We start from the raw sequence: 25661 nt of genomic DNA, 5'->3' as shown, positions 1-25661 counted from the left end.
AGCTAAATATTTGATACCTCCTGCACAAACTTAAATTCATATTATTTACAGAAGCATGCCTGAGTCCTATAAATCCTACCACATCAATTGCCATTCATAGATTTTCCAATTTTAGGAAAGGTGACACTAACATAAGGAAAGTTCGCAGAATTTTTTACTCTTCAGTAACACCATGTAACCCCATTTGACTCCCTGAGCATAATTCCTATCCATGCCCATTTTGATAGGATAGTCACGCTTTTTGCCTACTGTCATCCCACCATTCAATTTATAGGCCTCAGTTCTATGGCAGTTGCATAACTTTATATCACAGCCCAACATGATGAGCAACTGGGATGTGACATGCCACCATACCCCAGTGTGCTGTTCAATGGGGTATGATGTGTGGCTATGTTCCCTTCTCAATTCTCGCCCTCCACAATGTATGCAGAATACATGCACTAGGTAACCATGACTAGCAAAGGTCATCAGTAGTTATTTTATACCTTTTGCAATCAGAAACTATGAGGATTCACCTGCTGCAGTCAATGGGACTGGTTCTCAGTTGGACACATGCTGGGCACATATTGGATGTAATTTGCACTCAAAAAGGGTGTTAATCCATGTATTTGTGCCCAACTCCTAATGTGTGTGCTGGACTGTACCAGCACCCTTTGTGCAGTTTGCATCTTGTTTTAAATATATGTTTTGATAGATTTGAATGAAAAAACAAAGAAACATTGAATACGGCATCTGCCCTCAGACATCAACAAATATAATGACTTTGACAGGCCATGTTGTACAGATTTAAGTAGATGTCAGCTAGTGCAGGACTATGGAGTCTAATAAGGCACTTATGCAAGCTATAGGCAGAGAGGAGCACTAGTACCAGGATAATGGTACAATAAAAAAATTAGTAATGATCTGAAAGTCAGGGCAGGTGGCAGTCAAGTAGCATTCAGTAAGAAAAGTAAAAGATTAGGGCAGGTGGTAACATAATTAGTGATGAGCGGGTTCGGATCCTCGGGATCCGAACCCCCCCGAACTTCACCCATTTTACACGGGTCCGAGGCAGACTCGGATCCTCCTGCCTTGCTCGGTTAACCCGAGCGCGCTCGAACGTCATCATCCCGCGGTCGGATTCTCGCGAGATTCGTATTCTATATACGGAGCCGCGCGTCACCGCCATTTTTCACTCGTGCATTGGAGATGATCGTGAGAGAACGTGGCTGGCGTCCTCTCAGTTTCTATGTTCAGTGGGCTGCAAATTGTGCTGCAAATATCTGTGCTCAGTGTGCTGCAAATATCTGTGCTCAGTGTGCTGCAAGTGCAAATATCTACGTTCTCTGCCTGAAAAACGCTCCATATCTGACTGTGCTCAGTGTGCTGCAAATATCTGTGCTCAGTGTGCTAATTGCTTTATTGTGGGGACTGGGGACCAGCAGTATTATATAGTAGGAGGACAGTGCAGAGTTTTGCTGACCAGTGACCAACAGCATTATACGTTCTCTGCCTGAAAAACGCTCCATATCTGTGCTGCATTGTAGTATATAGTAGGAGGACAGTGCAGAATTTTGCTGACCACCAGTATAACTATATATATAGCAGTACGGTACAGTAGTCCACTGCTCTACCTACCTCTGTGTCGTCAAGTATACTATCCATCCATACCTGTGGTGCATTTCAGTTTTGCACAGTTTGCTGACCACCAGTATATACTATATAGCAGTACGGTACAGAAGGCCACTGCTCTACCTACCTCTGTGTCGTCAAGTATACTATCCATCCAAACCTGTGGTGCATTTCAGTTTTCCATAGTTTGCTGACCACCAGTATAACTATATATATATAGCTGTACGGTACAGTAGTCCACTGCTCTACCTACCTCTGTGTCGTCAAGTATACTATCCATCCAAACCTGTGGTGCATTTCAGTTTTGCAGTTTGCTGACCACCAGTATATACTATATAGCAGTACGGTACAGAAGGCCACTGCTCTACCTACCTCTGTGTCATCAAGTATACTATCCATCCATACCTGTGGTGCATTTCAGTTTTGCACAGTTTGCTGACCACCAATATATACTATATAACAGTATGGTACAGTAGGTCACTGCTCTACCTACCTCTGTGTCGTCAAGTATACTATCCATCCATACCTGTGGTGCATTTCAGTTTTGCACAGTTTGCTGACCACCAATATATACTATAAAACAGTATGGTACAGTAGGTCACTGCTCTACCTACCTCTGTGTCGTCAAGTATACTATCCATCCATACCTGTGGTGCATTTCAGTTTTGCACAGTTTGCTGACCACCAGTATATACTATATAGCAGTACGGTACAGTAGGCCACTGCTCTACCTACCTCTGTGTCGTTAAGTATACTATCCATCCATACCTGTGGTGCATTTCAGTTTTGCACAGTTTGCTGACCACCAGTATATACTATATATCAGTACGGTACAGTAGGCCACTGCTCTACCTACCTCTGTGTCGTCAAGTATACTATCCATCCAAACCTGTGGTGCATTTCAGTTTTGCAGTTTGCTGACCACCAGTATATACTATATAGCAGTACGGTACAGAAGGCCACTGCTCTACCTACCTCTGTGTCATCAAGTATACTATCCATCCTTACCTGTGGTGCATTTCAGTTTTGCACAGTTTGCTGACCACCAATATATACTATATAACAGTATGGTACAGTAGGTCACTGCTCTACCTACCTCTGTGTCGTCAAGTATACTATCCATCCATACCTGTGGTGCATTTCAGTTTTGCACAGTTTGCTGACCACCAATATATACTATAAAACAGTATGGTACAGTAGGTCACTGCTCTACCTACCTCTGTGTCGTCAAGTATACTATCCATCCATACCTGTGGTGCATTTCAGTTTTGCACAGTTTGCTGACCACCAGTATATACTATATAGCAGTACGGTACAGTAGGCCACTGCTCTACCTACCTCTGTGTCGTTAAGTATACTATCCATCCATACCTGTGGTGCATTTCAGTTTTGCACAGTTTGCTGACCACCAGTATATACTATATATCAGTACGGTACAGTAGGCCACTGCTCTACATACCTCTGTGTCGTCAAGTATACTATCCATCCATACCTGTGGTGCATTTCAGTTTTGCACAGTTTGCTGACCACCAGTATATACTATATAGCAGTACGGTACAGTAGGCCACTGCTCTACCTACCTCTGTGTCGTCAAGTATACTATCCATCCATACCTGTGGTGCATTTCAGTTTTGCACAGTTTGCTGACCACCAGTATATACTATATAGCAGTACGGTACAGTAGGCCACTGCTCTACCTACCTCTGTGTCGTCAAGTATACTATCCATCCATACCTGTGGTGCATTTCAGTTTTGCACAGTTTGCTGAACACCAGTATATAATATATAGCAGTACGGTACAGTAGGCCACTGCTCTACCTACCTCTGTGTCGTCAAGTATACTATCCATCCATACCTGTGGTGCATTTCAGTTGTGCGCAGTATATATATTAGTAGGCCATTGCTATTGATATATTACTCACATATAATTCCACACATTAAAAAATGGAGAACAAAAATGTGGAGGGTTAAATAGGGAAAGATCAAGATCCACTTCCACCTCGTGCTGAAGCTGCTGCCATTAGTCATGGCCGAGACGATGAAATGCCATCAACGTCATCTGCCAAGGCCGATGCCCAATGTCATAGTAGTGAGCATGTAAAATCCAAAAAAATAAAGCTCAGTAAAATGACCCAAAAATCTAAATCAAAATCGTCTGAGGAGAAGCGTAAACTTGCCAATGTGCCATTTACGACATGGAGTGGCAAAGAACGGCTGAGGGCCTGGCCTATGTTCAAGGCTAGTGGTTCAGCTTCACATGAGGATGGAAGCACTCATCCTCCTGCTAGAAAACTTAAAAGAGTTAAGATGGCAAAAGCACAGCAAAGAACTGTGCGTTCTTCTAAATCACAAATTCCCAAGGAGAGTCCAATTGTGTCGGTTGCGATGCCTGCACCTCTTTTTTCTTTCATTTTTCTTTGCATCATGTGCTGTTTGGGGACTATTTTTGGAAGTGCCATCCTGCGTGACACTGCAGTGCTACTCCTAGATGGGCCAGGTGTTTGTGTCGGCCACTTGTGTCGCTTAGCTTAGCCATCCAGCAACCTTGGTGCACCTCTTTTTTTCTTTGCATCATGTGCTTATTGGGGACTATTTTTTAAACCTGCCATCCTGTCTGACACTGCAGTGCTACTCCTAGATGGGCCAGGTGTTTGTGTCGGCCACTTGTGTCGCTTAGCTTAGTCACACTGCCACCTCATTGCGCCTCTTTTTTTCTTTGCATCATGTGCTGTTTGGGGACTATTTTTTTGAAGTGCCATTCTGTCTGACACTGCAATGCCACTCCTAGATGGGCCAGGTGTTTGTGTCGGCCACTTGTGTCGCTTAGCTTAGTCACACAGCTTCCATCTTGCACCTCTGTTTTTCTTTGCATCATGTGCTGTTTGGGGACTATTTTTTTAATCTGCCATCCTGTCTGACACTGCACTGCCACTCCTAGATGGGCCAGGTGTTTGTGTCGGCCACTTGGGTCGCTTAGCTTAGCCATCCAGCGACCTTGTGGCACCTCTTTTTTTCTTTGCATCATGTGCTTATTGGGGATTATTTTTTAAATCTGCTATCCTTTCTGACACTGCAGTGCCACTCCTAGATGGGCCAGGTGTTTGTGTCGGCCACTTGGGTCGCTTAGCTTAGTCACACAGCTACCTCATTGTGCCTCTTTTTTTCTTTGCATCATGTGCTGTTTGGGGACTATTTTTTTGAAGTGCCATCCTGTCTGACACTGCAGTGCCACTCCTAGATTGGCCAGGTGTTTGTGTCGGCCACTTGGGTCGCTTAGCTTAGTCATCCAGCGACCTCGGTGCAAATTTAAGGACAAAAAATAATATTGTGAGGTGTGAGGTGTTCAGAATAGACCGAAAATTAGTGGAAATTATGGTTATTGAGGTTAATAATACTATGGGATCAAATTGACCCCCAAATTCCATGATTTAAGCTGTTTTTGAGGGTTTTTTGTAAAAAAACACCCAAATCCAAAACACACCCGAATCCGACAAAAAAAATTCAGGGAGGTTTTGACAAAACGCGTCCGAATCCAAAACACGGCCGCGGAACCGAATCCAAAACCAAAACACAAAACCCGAAAAATTTCCGGTGCACATCACTAAACATAATACATAAGACAAGCCAGAGATCAGTACTGGCAGCAGATCCATCAACAAGCCAAAGTTCAGATTTTGTAAAGACAACAGAACTGATAATACATAGAATGCTGAAGCAGTGCAGCAGGAATGCTATCACTTACAGGTAGGATCTGCACTCCCTGCTATTATAACCCCTGGGGATCAATCAGGACACATGCAAGGAGCGAGCCATCCAAGATTGGGATTAACTTGCAGCTATGTGACTGCCAGAACTCTTGTCACAGGCTAGGCAAGATACAGCTGACACACAGAAGTTATAACAGTAGCCACATATATGAAGATTTACATGATTTGTATGAAATATATAATCAGTGCAGCTTCTAGCGACGGGCAAGCTGTGCGATCGCATAGGGCACCTGCTGAGGCACTTTGTGGCTCCTATCCTGCTCCGTCTCCTTTCTCCCATAGTACTCCATTCGGATGCCAGAGTTTTGCAAAATGATGCATTTGCATTGTGTTGTCTCGACACAACTGTGTCATTTCACGAAAGTCCATCCCCCGAGCGGAGTACTATGGGCAGGAGGAGGGATAGCAGTGCTGGCGGCCTGGCTCCAGTGAGTATACAGACCTGACAATGAGCATTACCCCTGGCAACAAGCATTACACACACCTGTGAATGAACATGACACCAAGAGCCAGAGCATGAAACCCCTGGCAACGAGCATGGAACCCCTGGCAATGAGCCTTACACACCCCTGTCAATGAGCATGACACCTAGAGCATGAAACCCCTGGCAACGAGAATGGAACCCCTGGCAATGAGAATTACACACCCCTGGCAATGAGCATGATACCCAGAGCATGAAACCCCTTGCAGTGAGCATGGAACCTAGAGCATAAAATCCCTGGCAATGAGCAGGTAATTTAAAAGTAATTAGAAGCCTTCCTGTAGGGCATAATGTATCATTGGCATTGTAGTGTGTGGCATAATGTGGGGCAGGGGGCATGATATGGTGCAAGGGGCTGGCAGCAGCCTTGTGGGGCTTAATATGGTGGAATTTTCTTTCTTTCCTGTGGTGACAGAGGTCTGTTAGTGCAGGGTCAAAAACTGGGGTGTAAGGTACTCTTTTCCTGTGAAGCAACACCCATTTTAGAGAGGCCATGCTATGTATATGTATATTGGGGGAACATTTTAGAATGTATATTGTGTGGGGGGGGCGCATTTTTTTACTGTTTGCACTGGGAGCCAAATTGTCTAGAAACAGAATATTCTACATTGATTTTAATTCTTTATTTCCCTCCTGTATGTCCTTAATGGGATTCAGTATAATTTTCCGACTTTTGGGATCCCGGCTGTCAGGTGCCAACACCAGAATCCTGACAGTCAAAATCCTGACATCAGGTGCAGCATGTCCCTTCGCAGGCTCGCTATACTCGCCACGCTTTGGGCTCAGTGGTGACTGGTTCCCCCTCGGGTGGTGGCGTGGACCACCACTATAATGGGAACTGCGGGCAATGGTTGGAATTTTGACCATCGTATTTTCACTGCTGTCGGGATTCTGGTGTCAGTATTTCGGCCACCGGGATCACGACCATCGGGAAATTAACTGCATACCCCTTAATGATATGTGTCCTGTTTTACTTTTATTCATTGTTATAATTTGAGGGTGTCTGGCAACTATGTTATTTATATTTTGAAAATGTAAAACCATTTGTATTGCTCTTTAAAACCCTTGGTGATAGTGTTTCCTCTGAGACCTCAATTTTTTTATATTCTGCAGAATCCTAGCAGCTGTTACAGAGAAAGACAAGTAACACCAATGATTACTGACAAAGGTCCTTGATGTTTATGAGTTTTGTGACTACGCAAAATGGAGAGAGTAGAAGACCTTTTTTAAATGCACTCTTTCCTCAATCACTAACTTCCTATTAAAATGTTAACCACCTGAATAAAGTAAGAAACAAAAAAAATCTTAATAAACTGTTGGGAGAATAGAGTTTGTCAGGAAGGGGAAAAATGTTCAGTATACAAATGTGTCCATGATTACCTTTCTGAAAACAGTGCCACGGCAGTCAATTTGGCAGGCCATAAATTCCTTGTGTTGTTGTGCTATGATGCTGTGCCATGACAATTCATAGTTTCACGACTGGGTGGCCAGTGCATCACGTAACATAGCTTTCCACCTATATATGCTGTAGAATAGATACTGTAATCTGATCATATGCAGGTCGTTCTGATGTATAGCCAGCTTTAGAGTCTAATTCCTAATTGTGTAGGTGTGAAAATCTCAGTGTGAGGGGCCTTTGAAGTAGACTCCTTGGGGGGTACAGATAACAACATGTATACTGGCGGGGGGATGTTATGTTGCTCAGAGCACAGAAGTGAATGAAGTCTAAAGTGAAATTAAAGAATAAGTTAAGAAAACCTAATAGTGCTACAAAGTAACAGAACATATTATAAGATTTTGCAATGACAAAATATTTCCAAATAAAAAGTATAAACATACTGTAAGTGGAGAAAATTAATGCAATCACTTAGATGCTTTGTACAATCCATACACAATTGCAGTATACAGTGTTGCAGAGGTGACCTTACTTTTTTTTTTAAATCATTGCCATAGAGGTTACATGCTCAGTGCCATGGGGTTACATGCTCATTCCGGGTAGCACTGGGTAATGGTCTAGTAGTACCTCTAGCATCTGTCTCCAAAAGGCAGCTGCCATTTTTAAAGTGCTGTCTTCCATGCTGTCCGCATGGAATATGCAGCTTCCAGTATTAGGTAGAGCCTAAGCGTCTATTGTGCCGGTGCTGTGCTCCCCCCTCCCAGGACTCAGCCATCCAGGCTGCAGCCTGATCAGCCTATTGGTTGATCAGGCCCTGGGTCTTATGTTTCTTCACCCACTTGTATGGCAGACAGAGCACCCAGTGTTTGTTGCAGACAGATGCAGCACCCACTTGTATGGCAGACAGAGCACCCAGTGACTTATTATGGCAACACAGCCCCAGCACTGGAAAGATTTGTGGCAGACAGGAGCAGCACCCACTTGTATGGCAGACAGAGCACCCAGTGATTTATTATGGCAGCACAGCCCCAGCACTGGAATGATTTGTGGCAGACAGGCGCAGCACCCACTTGTATGGCAGACAGAGCACCCAGTGACTTATAATGGCAGCACGGCCCCAGCACTGCACTTATTTGTGGCAGACATATGCAGCACTCACGTGTATGGCACACAGTGCACCTAGTGACTTATTATGACAGCAAAGCCCCAGCACTGGACTGATTTGTAGCAGACAGGTGCAGCACCCACTTGTATGGCAGACAGTGCACCCAGTGACTTATTATGGCAGCACAGCCCCAGCACTGGACCGATTTGTGGCAGACAGGTGCAGCACCCACTTGTATGGCAGACAGAGCACCCGGTGACTTATTATGGCAGCACAGCCCCAGCACTGGACCGATTTGTGGCAGACAGACGCAGCGCTCACGTGTATGGCACACAGAGCACCCAATAACTTATTATGGCAGCACAGCCCCAGCACTGGATTGATTTGTGGCAGACAGGCGCAGCACCCACTTGTATGGCAGACGGAGCACCCAGTGACTTATTATGACAGCACAGCCCCAGCACTGGACTGATTTGTGACAGCACAGGACAACAGCACCGACAGCAGAACCAGCACCTGCCTCACGCCACCCTTCCTGCCACCCTCCCATAAACAGACAACAGACACGTCTTTCCTGCTCCCTCTCCAATGCTGGAGTGATAATTGCGGCAAGAAGTGTGGAATAGTATATAGTTCATATCTCGCGAGAATCCGACAGCGGGATGATGACTTTTTTGCCTCGTTCTGTGATCTGAGTTTGGCAGGAAACCCCGAGCCGGACACTGATCCCGGCTCGGATCGGGAAGTTCTGGTGGGCTCGGCTCTTGTAGATCTGAGCCCACTCATCTCTACCTACTACAAGTATGAACAGCATTTGATAAAGAAAGAGGGAGAGAAAGCAGTTTTTTTTCCCAATTCAGTGTGTAATCCAGAGATTATTATGGGTTCATGAACAAAGCCTAAATGGTCTCAGTTACTGTATTGCTATAACCTATTGCTTCTCTTTAATCCAATGGATATATTAAACTTTTCTTTTCTGCTGCTGAATAATGGGGCCTACACACGGGGTGACTGCAGTCAGTGATCTGAGCGATGCTAGATCGCTCAGCAAGATCGCTCAGCACACAGCGCTACACCGCACACAGCGTGCTGAGCAATCTGTCACTGTCCGTGTTCTCAATAGAGAAAACACGGGAGATTACTAGATCTTTCAAGCATGCTTGAACTATCTAGACGGGCGATAGCGACGAGCATCACTATTGCTATTGTCCACACACAGAGCGATTTGTGCTGAATTTCTAAGCGATTCAGTCAAATCACTTAGAAAAGCAGCCTAAATCGCTACGTGTGTAGGCCCCATTAGTCAATTTTTCCAGGACAAAGCAGGCTTGTGAAAAGGTGTTAAGCCTCGGCGTTGAATGATGAGCGCTAATGCATACTCCCGCTTCATCGCCGGTGGCTGCCGTTATTACCAGCAGATGAACGTCAGGGTGGATGGCTTTCCATAGCGTCCTGCTATGGAAAGCCATTCACTCCCGCTGACATCACTGGGCAGGGGGAAAATCGCTCAGTGTGTATGCGCTGAGTGATTTTCAGCCGAACGATATATAGTGACTACTTCACTGCTATTGGTGTATACTGTTTTATTCAGGATCAGATTAAACCTTTGGGGGCCTGCCACCACTCCTCCTGCCCTCCCCCTTGTCAGCATTGCCCACTGTCATCAACTTACCTCCCCACTTATTGTCTGGGTCGCCCCAACTTGTTATCCATCCCACCCCCACATTTTGTCTGGCCTGCCTCCACTACAGGACTACATAGTGCAGTGTGCTCCTGCTGGGAAGGGGGGAGGAGAGAGGGCTGCTCCCTGTGACCCCCCCCCCCCCACATCTGGGTTAATAAAAACACTGCACATAAATATACAGAGGCACAGACATCACAAGTGTGCATTGAGACAACATGTGCACCTGCTTTTTAACACATGCACTTACAGTATGTCCATATTTATTACCATTTGTTGTAATTGCGAAATGTTCATTCACCGTCAGGTCATTAATAGCCTTCAAAAGTCTCTTTAATACAACAGACTACTACTGTCATGCATGTAATATATTTGCTACAATACACACTCAAAGAAGCATATTATATGCCTAAGTGACAAATCACCTATCAATATCAGCATTGCACTTGCAAAGAGCCAAACAGAAGTGCTGGTGACCATCACCATTTGGCATTTGCACCTGTCAATGATACCTGCAAATAATATAGTTTTCACAGGTGTATATATACATCAGTGTCCTAATCTGCATATGTTTGAATTTGCGCAATCACGACCAAACACATCATGCAAGTCTGAATATGCATCTTCCATTCTTGTGGGTATGAGCAGAGCAATTTCACACAAACTTCAGTAACTTTCTCTTTGTATCAGCCACTCAGGTTCACTCTGACTTAGAGCCATTGAGACACACCAAATACCCAGGAGATACAAGGGTGAATAATTAAATCTACGAGGTGTTGCCAAGCCTCCTTTAGGAAAAAATAAGAAGAAACTATTATACACTTACACACCCACTAAGACGTGTTGCATGTAACAGAAGGGGAAAAATCTCCTCCTCCAAAGCTCATTGTGCTTCCATCATGCCCTTCAGGCAATGCTAGGCTCAGGAAAATAGTAACTGTCCTTTATTCTAGGTGCCCATGCCCTGACCACATTATGCATGACCACTGGAACAAGTGTTCATGGGAAATTTTCCTCAGTCATCTTTTCTACTTACAGTACAAATGCCCTTGAGCTTGCTGAAATTGACCACTAATGTGAGGATTTCATGTGCTCCTGCTCCCAAAAACTGTAAATTGTGGCAAAAGAGGAACCACAGATGATAAAATTTAAATACACTTTACAGTATATCCTATGTATGCCATGAAGATGTTAACAGTTATCCTTTGAGGCACATGCCAAGATACCAGCCAAAACTTGTGGTTGCTTTCAAGCAGATAGGTGGAGTGTATACTGTATTACTGTTCTGGGCTCACTAAATATGTTATGTAGATCACTTTATGATTTATAAAAGATGAGTTTCCCTATAGTACATCTAAAAATGCTTTGAGAATAAATTAAGGAAGCCTTACTGTATATTGTTTTAATGATAATGTGGCCACAAAGGAGCCATCGCATATGGACCAAATTCTATTTCAGGAGAGCTAGTTTAATGGCAGCTCATTAATCAATGGAAATATACAGAGAAATAAGATATTAAGTTCAGAATAATTTATGTACAGTATTTAATTGTACATTTATAGATTAAGTGTATGTGTTACATATAAGACATATTTCATCTTAAAATGCTACCTATGATTTTATGAAAATAAAGAAATTAATCCCCCTTACCTAACTAACAACTGCTAAAAGAAACCAGATTTGATGATCTTGGGAAGCATATTTAACAAGTTTCACGACTGTATACAGTAGGTTGAAAGCAATGGTAATGCTAATGTAATTACAATAGGGAAATAAGAGATGAAAATCAATAATAATGTTTTCTTTTTTTTTCAGTAAACCATTTTATATTAGAGATGTGCGGCGGGCACTTTTTCTGTTTTGTATTTTGGTTTTGGATCTGGATCCCCTGGATCTGGATGTGTTGGATCTAGATTGGTTTTGCCAAAAGCACCCTTTCGGGTTTTGGCTTTGGATCTTGATGATTTTTGAAAAAACAAAACACAAAAACAGCAAAAATCACAGAATTTGGGAGTAATTTTGATCTTACGGTATTATTAACCTAAATAACACTCATTACCTGTCTATTCTCAACACCTCACAATATTGTTTTTAGACCAAAAGGTTGCACCAATGTCACTGGATGACTTAGCAAAGCAATACAAGTGGGCGGTACAAACACCTAACCCATCTAGGAGTGGCATGGCAATGGCAGACAGGATAGCAGTTTTAAAAACTAGGCCCCAAAGAGCACATCATGCAAAGAAAAAAAGAGGTGCAACAAGATCGCTGGATGACTAAGCTAAGTGACACAAGTGTGCGGCACAAACACCTGGCCCATCTAGCAGTTGCACTGCAGTGTCAGACAGGAAGGTACTGTATATTTAAAAAATAGTCCCCAAACAGCACATGATGCAAAGAAAAAAAGAGGTGCACCGAGGTTGCTGGATGACTAAGCTAAATGACACAAGTGTGTGGCACAAACATCTGGCCCATCTAGGAGTGGCACTGCAGTGTCAGACAGGATGGCACTTTTAAAAACTAGGCCCCAAACAGCACATCATGCAAAGAAAAAAATAATTGCACCGAGGTTGATGGATGACTAAACTAAACGACACAAGTGTGCGGCACAAACACCTGGCCCATCTAGGAGTGGCACTGCAGTGTCAGACAGGAAGGCACTTTTAAAAACTAGGTCCCAAACAGCACATGATGCAAAGAAAAAAAGAGGTGCAATGAGGTAGCTGGATGACTAAGCTAAGTGACACAAGTGTGCAGCACAAACACCTGGCCCACCTAGGAGTGGCACGCAGTGGCTGAATGTTGAAAGTGGCCCGCAATTTTTTCGGGCCACCAATAGCATCTCCTGCATGACCCTGTCATTTTTCTAAAAATTCTGCACCACCAAATTAATTGTATGTGCAAAACATGGGACGTGCTGGAATTTGCCCAGATGTAATGCACGCACCATATTGGTGGCGTTGCCCAATATCACAAATCCCCAGGAGAGTTTAATTGGGGTAAGCCATTGTTCGATGATGTCCCTCAGTTTCTGTAACAGGTTGTCAGCGATCTGCCTCTTATGGAAACCGGTGATACATAGCGTAGCCTGCCTAGGAACGAGTTGGCATTTGTGAGATGCTGCTACTGGTGCCTCTGCTGCTGTTGCTGTGGGAGGCAGTACATGTACCCAGTGGGCTGTCACAGTCATGTAGTCCTTAGTTTGCTCTGCTCAACTTGTCCACATGTCCGTGGTTAAGTGGACACTGGGTACAACCGCATTTTTCAGGACACTGAGGACACTTTTCTTAATGTCCCTGTACAGTCCGGGAATCGCTTTCCTAGTGAAGTGGAATGTAGATGGGATTTGGTACTGGGGACACACTACCTCCATCAATTGTCTAAATCCCACTGCACTAATGGCAGATACCGGACGCACATCTAACACCAACATAGCTGTCAAGGCCTCACTTATCCGCTTTGCAACAGGATGACTGCTGTCATATTTCATCTTCCTCGCAAAGGACTGTTGGACAGTCAATTGCTTAGTTGAAGTAGTACAAGTGGTCTTTCGACTTCCCCTCTGGGATGATGATCAACACCCAGAAGCAACAACATCAGTGGCAGTAGCAGCAGTAGGAGGAAGTGGTTCTTTATCTTTCCCTATTTTATCATCCACATTTTTGTTCTCCATTATGTTTCTGGAGTTATATAAAAATATGCAGCACAGGAGAGCGTACACCTACACCACACAGGGCAAACCCTGTAAAAATTATTTGGATTAAATATTAATAACGCCTTTATTTGGAGTAAATAATATACAGCACAGGACTTATACTGTAATATACACCACTGGACTTATATGGCAGTACCCCTTGATTTATATGGCAGTACGCATGGACTTATACGGCTGCACCACTGGAATGGACTTATACGGCAGTACCCCTGGATTTAAATGGCTGCACCACTGGACTGGACTTATTCGGCAGTAACCCTGGACTTATACGGCTGCACCCCTGGACTGGACTTATACATCAGTACCCCTGGACTTATACGGCAGTTCCCATGGACTTATATGGCTACACCACTGGACTGGACTTATACAGCAGTACCCCTGGACTTATACGTCTGAACCCCTGGACTTATACAGCAGTATCCCTGGACTTATATGGCTGCACCACTGGACTGGACTTATACGGAAGTACCCCATGACTTATACGGCTGCAATACTGAACTGGACTTATACGGCATTACCCCTGGACTTATATGGCAGTACCCCTGTACATGTATGGCTGCATCACTGAACTGGACTTATATAACATTACCCCATGACTTATACAGTAGTACCCCTGGACTTATACGGCAGTATGCCTGGACTTATATGGCAGTACTCCTGGACTTATACGGCTGCACCACTGGTCTGGACTTATACACCAGTACTCCTGGACTTATACAGCAGCACCACTGGACTTATGGCAGCACAGGACACCACCACTGGACTTATGGATGCACAGGACACCACCACTGGACTGATGCAGCACATCACAGCACCAGTGGACTGGACTTATACAGCAGCACCACTGGACTTATGGCAGCACAGGAAACCACCACTGGACTTATGGCAGCACAGGACACCACCACTGGACTGATGCAGCACAAGATAGCACCAGTGCACTGGACTGGATTTATACAGCAGCACTGGATTTATGGCAGCACAGGACACCACCACTGTAAATGGACTGATGCAGCATAAGACACTACCACTGGACTGATGCAGCAGAAGACAGCACTGGAAAAAAATAAAAGAGCAGGTCGCCACCCTGCGCACCACACCACTTTCCCACACAGACACTGAGGAGACACGTCCTCTCGCTACACTCTCCAGAACTGGAGTGAAAATGATGGCAACGCACAGCTCCTTATATGGAATCCGACAGCGGGATGATGACGTTTTGCCTAGTTCTGGTTTCCGAGTCTGGGGGGAAGTCCCGAGCTGGACTCGGATCTGGGCTCAGGATGTGATGTTCGGGGAAGGGGGGGAGGGGGGTTCGGTTCTCAGGGAACCAAACCCGCTCATATTTATTTTATATGTTTTATTTCTTTCATTATTGTCTGTTTTTAATTTATTTATTTATTTATTTTATGTTAATGGAACTTACAGTAAAACTGTAGGCTTCAATTTCACTGAGCATGCTGAGCTGTCCAGCTGGATAATGAATATGTTTATCACCAGAGGCTGGCAGGCAAAGTGATAATTGTCAATATTGATTTTTTTTATTACTGAAAACGATAGTGTATACGTCTGTAAACTTGCAAATTTTTTTGCAATTTTGCCGCTACATGTAAAGCAGCAATTTATTAATTTTATTGAAGGCAAAACCAATCTGCATGGCACAGAAACATAGATTTTGATGCACACACATACACATTAGGGTTATTTATTTTGGCAGAGCCAATTAACCTACCAGTATATTTTTGGAGAGTGGGAGGAAACCGGAGTACCTGGAGAATATATACAGTCCACACAGTTAAGGCCGTGGTAGGAATAAAACCTATGACCTCAGTGTTGTGAGGCAGTAATGCCAACCATTACACCATCTGTACTACAAATAAGTATTTTTGTGAATACATTTTTTTTTTACAAATACTGAAAGTTTTATCCTATTATTGGTCAAATCTATAGCTGTTAGAATTTAATTGTAGTGTTTCTCTTGCAGCCTAGTTGGATTATCATTTTTCATTAATCTGAAAATAACAAACACCCCATAGAGGTGCACATTAATGTGCACAGTTGGACGCAGGTTCAGACTGGCCCATAGTTGTACAAGGGAAAACCTGGTGGGCCCCCCACCTCCTCTAGAGGTCAGGTTCTAGACTGTGCACTTAAATTATACACTATACTTTATTAGAGGGCTAGTAACTTGATGTAGCAATACCAATGATGAACTTGGAAGCTTGGTTTGTTTCTATGGAAACTACACTAAGATAGCCCTCTTACCAATCAAAGTGGACAGTCCTGATACATCACTCTCCCTTACCTTATAAAGGCTAACTAAATCCTCTCTAATGGTTAGCAAAACCTCATCTGGTGGCTGGCCAAACCCCTTGGATTGGATACTTTCCACTGTATTCTCCAGTGGTCTCTACACTGTCTGGACATTGCGATGATGCCTTGTGGCACATTGTAGATAACTGAATTGCCCCCTAACAGTCAAAAAAAATCATGTTAGCCATGTCGGCACATCCTAGATGTGTCCCACTACTAACTGTACTAAAGCCGTCTCTATTCACAAAATCACCATAGGTGGACCTACATACACAAAGATCCAAACGAATAAAAGTGAGTGGAAAAGCTGTATTTAATGTGTATTTTAAGAACAGTGATTAAAGGATGTAATATATGTAGTATGTAATAATGTAAATCAAAGCAGTCAGTTAAAATGTACTGTACCTGTGATAAAGTTGATTTGCATGAGAGTCTTGACATTCTCTAAAACAAAAAAAATGAAAATATTACTCAAATGATAAAAATAGACAAATGTATCATATGTTAAACCTCATCACTATCTATCTATTCTACAATGAATAATGAATGTATGTCTGTTTTTATAGTGTAGTTTACATGTTTTCACACTGCACATGCTCTGGAACCAAGTGGACACAGAGTAAGCATTTCTGCTGCAACGTCACTTGTGATAGCATTTACAGGTGGCAAAATTTGGTTAGGGCATGTCAACAGAGCTGGGTGGAAAAAGTAAATAGGCCTATTATAAGACAGATATTTTGCACCAAATGTAAGCTGGTGCAGGTGCATCCTGATGATGATGATGATGATAATAATAATAATAATAATAATAATAATAATGATGACTTTCACACTGCAAACATGCATACAATACAACTGCATATGGGAAAATATATGCATTTAATTTTGTACAAGCAATTCAGGTTTGAATATTGCTGATATGCCTTCAAATGTGCAACAGGTCAAATGTGACCACAAGTATATATATCCCTTTGGCATTTTTACATTTTATTTTCTTACAGTATCATGGAATGAAAATTGATTTATTCAGCAATACTATGACTAATCAATGCAAAGTACATTGCATTATTTTAACTGATTATAAAAACTATTCGCCCACTTGTTTTAATGCTTGATTGGAGCACATTTAGCTTCAGTCACAGCTGTAAGTATATTTGGGTAGGTTTTATACATTTGAGCACCATAGTCTTTGTGCAGTCTTATTTGCTATATTGTACATGTTTCATTATGTTAGATGGGAACCATAGGTTAACAGCCATTTATAAATTCCACACATTATTAATGGAATTAAGGTTTGGAATTAGAATGACGCACTACAGAAAATTATTGCATCATTTGTAGGTAAACCACTTTAAAGTGGTGTTTTGCTAATTGCTTGGTATTATCTTTTTTCTTCTTTGCTGGACTAATATTTTTCACAAGTCCTAGATCTCTTGTATACTACAACAGGTATTTTTCTGGAGACTTGTTTAAATCTTTCTCTATTATACAGTATGTTTTATTATGTATTATGTTTCTCAGTAGATATAGGGAGTCATTCCGAGTTGATCGCTCACTAGCTACTTTTAGCAGCTGTACAAACGCATAGTCACCGCCAATGGGGGAGTTTATTTTAGCTTTGCAAGTGTGCGAATACAAGTGCAGCCGAGCGGGACGAAAAAGTTTTTTGCAGTTTCTGAGTAGCTTTGAACTTACTCAGCCCTTGCCATCACTTCAGTCTTTTTGGTCCCGGAATTGACGTCAGACACCCGCCCTGCAAACGCTGGGACACGCCTGTGTTTTTCCAAACACTCCCTGAAAACGGTCAGTTGCCAACCACAAATGCCCTCTTCCTGTCAATCTCCTTGCGATCGGCTGTGCGAATGGATTTTTCGTTAAATCCATTGCCCAGCAACGATCCGCTTTGTACTCATATGACGTGCCTGCACATTTCGGTGCATACGCATGCGCAGTAGTAACCTGTTCGCTGCACTGCGAAAAATGGCGGCAAGCGATCAACTCGGAATGACCCCCCATAGTGATCTTGGTTTACTATAAAGTTCTCTTTTTAGCCCATAAAGTTCATCAGACCAAAACATCTTCTAATGCTTATGACAGGACATCTTCTAATGCTTATGCTTGAGACAACCCGGTCCTCAAGAGCTACTAAAAGGTCACATTTTCCAGATCACCTAGCCGGTGCACAGGTGTAGTCATTACTAACCGTCATATTTTCAAGCATGTGGTGCATTCATTCTTAACTGACACATTCTGCAGATCTACAGGTGGCCTGAATAACATGAACTGTAGGTAGCTCTTGAGTACCAGGGTTGGCTACCCCTGGCTGGGTATATGGGTCTACCACATGCTATCTGATAAACTGTAGGTTACATTTTAGGTTAATTTTTTTCTCAATGGGTTACTTTATGGCATCCTCCAAATAACAGATTTAGGATTGCCAATTGTTTTACTATTAATAATTTCTACCATCTCTCTACTAAGTTTTCTTCTGATATTATTGTTCAATTTAGGAGGACAAACTATTCTAGATAGATCTACAGCTTGGTAGAAGGAGAAGACAGTTGTCCGGGGATATTAAAGGTATTTTAAATCTTATATACTTTCCCTAATTGGTGAGTTCATTAGCCTTTTCATGGATTTGCTTTGAATATTCTTTGGTTGTCACATGAAGCTCTTGTTTGAATTAACTTAAGATGTGTATTTATTTCTATATCAAATTAAGCTTAATTATACACATGCAGACACCAATCATCTAGTTATGAGAGCTCTGAAAACAATTGATTGTCATGGCCTTTCTTATAAGTATGTTACCAAACTAATTATTGTCTCTGTTAAACTTGCAAAAAGAACCTTATAATTTAAACTTACTACATACTACTGAGTGTAAAGTGGTGATTAAATCAACTTTTGTGGCAATAGGGGTGAATCATTTTTATGGCATATACAGTATACAGTGTATATGTATTGTATAAAGTATTCAACTCCCTAAGCATTTATATAATATGGAGTCATGGCAAACATACAAACAGTCATCATCATTAACTGGGATATGTTTACTGATATGTCAAGCTTAAAAGTAATGAATATTTTTAACAAATTTTGTGTTCCAGACACCTAAAATAAGTATGCTTTAAAGAGAGCTCATACAATTAACAATTTATAAAGTTGTAATATTAAAGATTATATGTGATAAAATAAAAACAATCCACTGAGTGAGGAAACAATGCAAACAATCAATGAAACAGTACCAATTATTAGTTTTTAATCAGACTAATTCAGTACAGTAGAATCAACTATTCCAAAATGATTGGTAGAAATAATTACAGAGAGTGAGTGACAACCAATTTTCCGTGACTGCTAACAATTGTAGCTGCTCTTATGGACTTATAGTATACCGTATATGTAGAAGCCAGTGACACTAGAACCAGTGCTGAACTATACTCAACCTCGCTTTTGAGCCTTTGGAACTAAAAGTGAGTACACAGCCAATGTTGTAGGACTACTATTAGATCAAGGACGGGATGAAAAGTGCGGGATGCCAGCAGAATTCAGAATTTTTTTTAAAGGAGCATTCACTTACCAGGTAAAACCATGCCTTGCAAGTGATTGCCCCTTTAAAAAAAATTCCAAATTACATCCCGCCACATGTCTTAGTTCCTGCTGGAAACTAGTGCTGCCTATAAAAACTGTTGTCCTGTGACCATAAGGGGAGAAGCAGAGCACACCCAATATTGTGGATGACAGGGTGGGCTATGCTCAACATCACACTGTCACGAACCGATCACTCACCTCTGCGGGTTCTCGGGTCCATCCATTGTCGGTGCGGTTGCTTGCAGTGCTGTGCGGCCGTGTGGGGACGCGGCGCGGTCAACGGCAGAGGTGATGCAGGTTCTGGGAGTTGGGAGTGCGGGGACCACATTACAGTTACTCTGTACCCTAGCTCCGTGTTTTTCTGTGATTCCAGTGGTCCAGATATCGCCTCCGCTCCCAGAGGTCTGCCAGCAGCCTTCACTGCAAAAGATCCACCAGCTCCCTGCTGTGCTGTCAATTGCTATCCCAGTGGCAACAAGTGGATTTCCAGAGTCTTGTGAGAGGTTACCCTGTTTGCCTGCTTCAATCACACAGCCTCTGGAAGATTCTACTAAACTCAGGTGCTTGTTTAATCAGCTCTCAGTTGAACTCATTCTTCACCATTGTCGTCTGCTGCAGTTTTACAGTGCTTCAAGTGTTATCTGTCACGATCCGGGTATCTGGACGCCATTACTTACCCTTCAGATGCCTCCTAAGGCTGGCTCAGCGTTCCAGGACCGGATCCCATCTGTTATACTGATGTCCACATTCCTGCCTCCTCTCCTGTCGCGGTCACCGCAACGCCTGTTACATCCGGAATGGCGTCTCCCGCGGCCTCCGCCACTGTTCCTGAGTTTCTGCATGCAGAATGTCAGAGTGGTGATTACGTCAGCCGCGGCCTCCGCTGTGCCCGCGTGGTTAATGTGCACTTATCAGTCTGGCGTCTCCTGTCTCCTGTGGCCGGCGCCGCCATTACTGTTTTAATTCCCACATGGATTACAAACCAAACTTCCCTCCAAGTGTCTGCATGGGCGCAGCCATCTTGGATTCTGTCATCTGTTCATTTCCACCAATCTGCTGTTTGCAATGTTAATCTGCATAATTGCCTAGCCAATCCCTTCCTTGCTGCAGGTATAAATAATCTGTGCCTGAGCAAGGAAGGCGTCAGTGCTTTGGTTGTCAAACCTAGTTCCAGTTTGTCTCTCTCCTGTGGTTGTTTTCCAGGTTCCAGCTCCTATCTCCACACTTCCACTAAAGAGACCCGCACCAGCATTTCCACCTGTGGTGTAGCCTGACTCTCCTATCCATTTGGATTCATCTGCTTCCAGCTACAGATCCACCTGCTTTCAGCATCCAGCTTCCAGCAGAGGTCAGCTCTTCTTAAAGTGCCGGTACCCTTTTCTGCAGATTATCATTTAACACCGGCATTATAATTTCACCGCTCTCAAGCTCCAAACATCACTTTCATATTTAATCGCTCTCAAGCTAAATTTATTATTTAACTGGTTCCAGCCAGTATTCACTCCGTGTCAACATCAGTCTGGTTTCAGCCAGTATCCACAGCAGCCGTTTTACCCACAGCAGCCCAGCTTTTCCTGGAACACCAGCTGGTACGATCCTGGGCTTTTTCCATTGCTACAGTCGGGCCTGGTAAGGACTTTCCACCTAGAAGATTATTAAGAACTATCTCATACTACCAGAGCCCTGTGGTCCTTGCCACCCTGTAGTACCCAGGAACTGTATTATTTCCCTGCTGAGTTTTATGTTTTCTTATTTGCTGCTGTGTTACGGAGTATGTCATAATAAACATCATTGACTTTTATCCTGGTTGTCGTGGTCACGCCTTCGGGCGGTTATTCTACATGTTACTTACATGTCTAGGGGTCTGATACAACCTCCCAGGTTCCGTTACATCTCAGCCCCTACAACTGAGGCTGCCTCCCGTCAGCTCAGGCCCTCAGTTGTGACATTATCTTCACAATTTGCAAGTATTCTATTCAGTATTGTATTTTCATTGTTGCTGCAATCAAGAACAATTCTTCACAGCCTTCCAGTTTAACCTTTAAGCTTCAGTACAAGTCTCTACAATTATTAATTTTGGCTATAATATCCAGTTAACACTCCTTTACAGTTTGGCACCAGTCATTGCTTTATTTGGACAATTCTTCACAAGCCTGTTTTAACTCAGTTGTATGAACATTTCTACAATGCATCTTTAAGACTGTTCCTGCTTTTCATTATACCATTCATTGCAATACGTCAGTATGTATATGGTGACTAATAATTGTCATTTAACTCCTTACTGGAATTGTTGCCTTTAATAAATATATGAAATGTATCTTTCTTAATCCTCCCTGCCTTCATCATACACCAGCACCTACACCTTTGATTGGTCCAGGGTTAACGGATTCACAAAAACACTCGGCTCTGACAGTAAGCACTGGCCACATGGATCCGTCGGGTGACCAATTCGCAGGAGGCGGTGCTATGGCAAACATCATTTCCCGACTGGAAAATCAGGAGTCCATACAGACACAAATAGTTCAGTTTATGCAAATTATGGCAGATCATTTGGAGGCTCTTCATATGGCTATAAAGACACCACAAGTTCAAGTTCCAGCTCCGGTTGTCTCGACTTCAGCAACAGTTTCTCCAGTGACGGTGACTATGTCTCGTCTGCAGTTACCTTCGCCAAGTAAGTTTGACGGAACCCCAAAGCTTTGCAGAGGATTTCTGCACCAATGCGAGATCCAGTTTGAACTGTTGTCTGCTGATTTTCTATCAGCCCGTTCTAAGATTGCATATATTATTGCCCTCCTGTCCGGTCAGGCCTTGGCGTGGGCATCGCCACTGTGGGAGAGGGGAGATCCTATTCTCTTTAATTATAAAGAGTTCTTATCATCCTCCTGGAAAATCTTAGATGAACCAGGTAGAACCACCTCTGCATCTTTAGAGATTCTCGTCTACGTCAAGGTTTACATCAATATGTAAGTCAATATATTATTCAGTTTGGCATGTTGTCTTCAGAGTTAAACTGGAATGAGGAGGCCCTGGTCGCAGCATTTTGGAATGGACTCTCAGAAAGAATCAAGGATGATTTAATCATTCGTGATGTGCCAACTAAGCTGGATTAATTAATTTCCATCTGCAATAAACTTAATCTGCGCTACAGAGAGTGATGTTTAGAGAAATCCAAGGCAGAGCGATCTAGTCCACGCTATCGTCCCAGGCCTCGACAAGATTCTTTTTCATCTCAGTCTCCTGTAACTACAGAAGACCCTATGCAGATCGGGCGCTCTCGCCTTATGGAGGAGGAACGAATTCGTCATCGACAGGGTAACCTCTGCATGTGCTGCGGGTCCTCTGAACTTTCATTAAGTTTTGACAACTCTGGCCGGGAAACTCTCGCTCCTAGATTATTCAAGAGAGGTTAAGATAGGAGTTACCTTGGAATCACGTTCCGGGAAAGAGCCAACTTTGCCTATTCGTTTAGAAGCTCTGAGTTTTACAGTTAAAGTTTCAGCTCTCCTAGATTCCGGTGCAGCTGATAACTTCATCACCTCAGCCTTTGTCATACGATCTAAAGTTCAAAACGTGCCTCTGGAAGTAGCAGTTGCTGTTACAGCAGTGGATGGAAGTCGAATTCCAGATGGCATAATTACTAATTGAAATGTATGTCTCAAGATGAAAGTTGGTGTGCTCCATTCCGAATATATTTCCTTCCTCGTTATTCCCAAAGCCTCTCATGATGTGATACTTGGATTACCTTGGCTGCAGAAACATAATCTACAATTCAACTGGCAAACCATGGAAATTCTTTTCTGGGGTGAATCTTGTGCCAAGGACTGTTTAGCTTTGATTATACCCCTCCTATCAGTCAGTCTTCCTGAGTTACCTTCAGTCTAACAATCTTTTGTGGATGTCTTCAGTAAACAAGCGGCAGACTACTTACCCCCTCATCACGAATGGGACTGCCCAATCATTTTTGTGCCGGGCAAAACACCTCCTAGGGGGTGAATTTATCCGCTGTCTATCCCAGAGACTCAAGCTATGTCTAATTATATAATGTCTAAGTATATACAAGAGAATTTAACCAAAGGATTTATTAGACCATCTTCCTCACCTGCAGGAGCCGGATTCTTCTTTGTTAAGAAGAAAGACTGTGGTTTACGACCATGCATAGATTATCACAGACTTAATGAGATCACTGTGAAGAACAAGTACCCATTGCCATTAATTCCAGAATTATTTGACCGGGTAAAGGGAGCAAATCCTACGAACTGGTCTGAAGCAATCAAAGCCTTCTCTGATTTAAAGCAAGCCTTTGTGTCAGTCCCATTCTTTGATAGCCAGATTTGAACCATCCCTTTCTAGTGGAGGTAGACGCATCTACGGAAGCAGTGGGAGCTGTGTTGTCACAAGACTTTGAAGAAAAGAAAGTCCATCCCTGCGGATATTTAGTTCCTACTGGCTGAACGTAATTATGCAAAAGGGGAACAGGCATTACTTGCCATCAAATTGACTTTTTTAGGAGTGGAGATACCTTTTAGAGAGAGCACAACACCCCATTACAGTATATACTGATCATAAGAATCTTCTTTATCTGCAGTCGGTTCAGTGTTTGAATCCACGACAAGCTCGATGGGCTCTTTTCTTCACCCGATTTAATTTTAAGCTCACGTATCGTCCAGGGTCTCAAAACAAAAAAGCAGATGACCTTTCTCAGTCTTTTAATTCTTCTGACTCAAATGATGCTACCAAGAATCAAGCCATTGTGAGTCCTACGTCCTTTCTAATGACTCAAACTTCTCCGGTCCCAGTTCCTCCGCCTGGCAAAAACCTTTGTCGCCACAAACCTTTGAAAATGACTACTTACTTGGGCTCACTCTTTATCTTTCATGGGTCATCCTGGGGTCATAAAGACTCTCAAATTTATTCAACAGTCTTACTGGTAGCCACATCTCAAAGCCGATGTTCAAGAGTTTATAGCAGCATGTCCTAAATGTGCCCAACATAAGAGTCCAAGGGGTTCTCCTCCAGGTTTGTTATATCTGTTATCTATACCCAAACAACCATGGACTCATATCTCAATGGATTTCTTGACCGATTTACCTCCATCAAAAAGGCGGAATACCATTTGGGTGATAGTGGATCGATTGCGCATTTCATACCATTAACTGGATTACCATCAGCCCCTTCACTAGCCAGATTGTTCATTTCTGAGATCTTTAGGTTGCATGGCCTTCCTCGAGAGATTATCTCCGATCGAGGAACACAGTTTGTAGCCAAGATTTGGAGGTCGCTTTGGTCATCTTTAAGCATTAATTTGAATTTTTCTTAGGGATATCATCCCCAGACAGATGGACAAACAGAGAGTAAATCAAGATCTTGAAAACTTTCTCCGGTTATACATATCTTCCTCACAGGATGATTGGATTGACTACCTTCCATTGGCAGAATTCGCTCATAATAATCTCTTTCATTTGTCTTCAGAATCTGTGCCATTTTATACTAACTTTGGTTTTCATCCTCGTGTGCCAGAGTTCCATCCATTGCCAGCTCAAGAGGTTCCAGCAGCAGATCAAGCTCTTCAACATTTGTCTAGAATCTGGAGTTGTGTGCGCAAATTGTTGATTAAATCCTCTGCTCATTACAAATCTTTCGCAGATAGAAAACGTAAGGCTGTACCTAACTACAAGGTAGGAGACCGAGTTTGGATTTCTACTTGGAATCTTAAGTTCAATGTTCCTTCTAAGAAGTTTGCTCCCAAGTTTATTGGTCCATTTCCCATTGAAAAGTAACTCAATCCTGTGTCAAACAAAGTCAAGTTGCCACCTTCTTTAAAAATTCCTAACGACTTTCATGCATCGTTGCATACATCGTTGTTGATTTGATTCTCAATAAGTTTCATACTGCCCTGTCCAAACCTCCTAAAGTTCACTCTTTGCAGGATGAAGAATTTGAGGTTAAGGAGATTGTGGACTCACATCGTCGATATGGATGTCTACAGTTTCTGGTTGATTGG

General features: G+C 42.9%; 1 protein-coding gene across 3 annotated transcripts in view; it reads right to left on the bottom strand.

The window, feature by feature from the left end:
* Positions 1 to 25661, bottom strand: part of KCNH8 (potassium voltage-gated channel subfamily H member 8) — a 667193-nt gene that overhangs the window by 39616 nt on the left and 601916 nt on the right. Inside the window, exon 12 of one of the 3 annotated variants that reach the window (XM_063922193.1) lies at positions 16472 to 16510. The exons of the other annotated variants lie outside the window; for them this stretch is intronic. Coding sequence (XP_063778263.1) covers positions 16472 to 16510 — 39 coding nt within the window. The remainder of the gene's footprint in view (positions 1 to 16471; positions 16511 to 25661) is intronic. 3 annotated transcript variants of the gene reach the window in all.

This window comes from Pseudophryne corroboree, chromosome 5, assembly GCF_028390025.1.
Source record: "Pseudophryne corroboree isolate aPseCor3 chromosome 5, aPseCor3.hap2, whole genome shotgun sequence".
Lineage (NCBI taxonomy): Eukaryota > Metazoa > Chordata > Amphibia > Anura > Myobatrachidae > Pseudophryne > Pseudophryne corroboree.
Note: the sequence above shows the minus strand (reverse complement) of the source record. Positions and strands in the feature narration are given on the sequence as shown.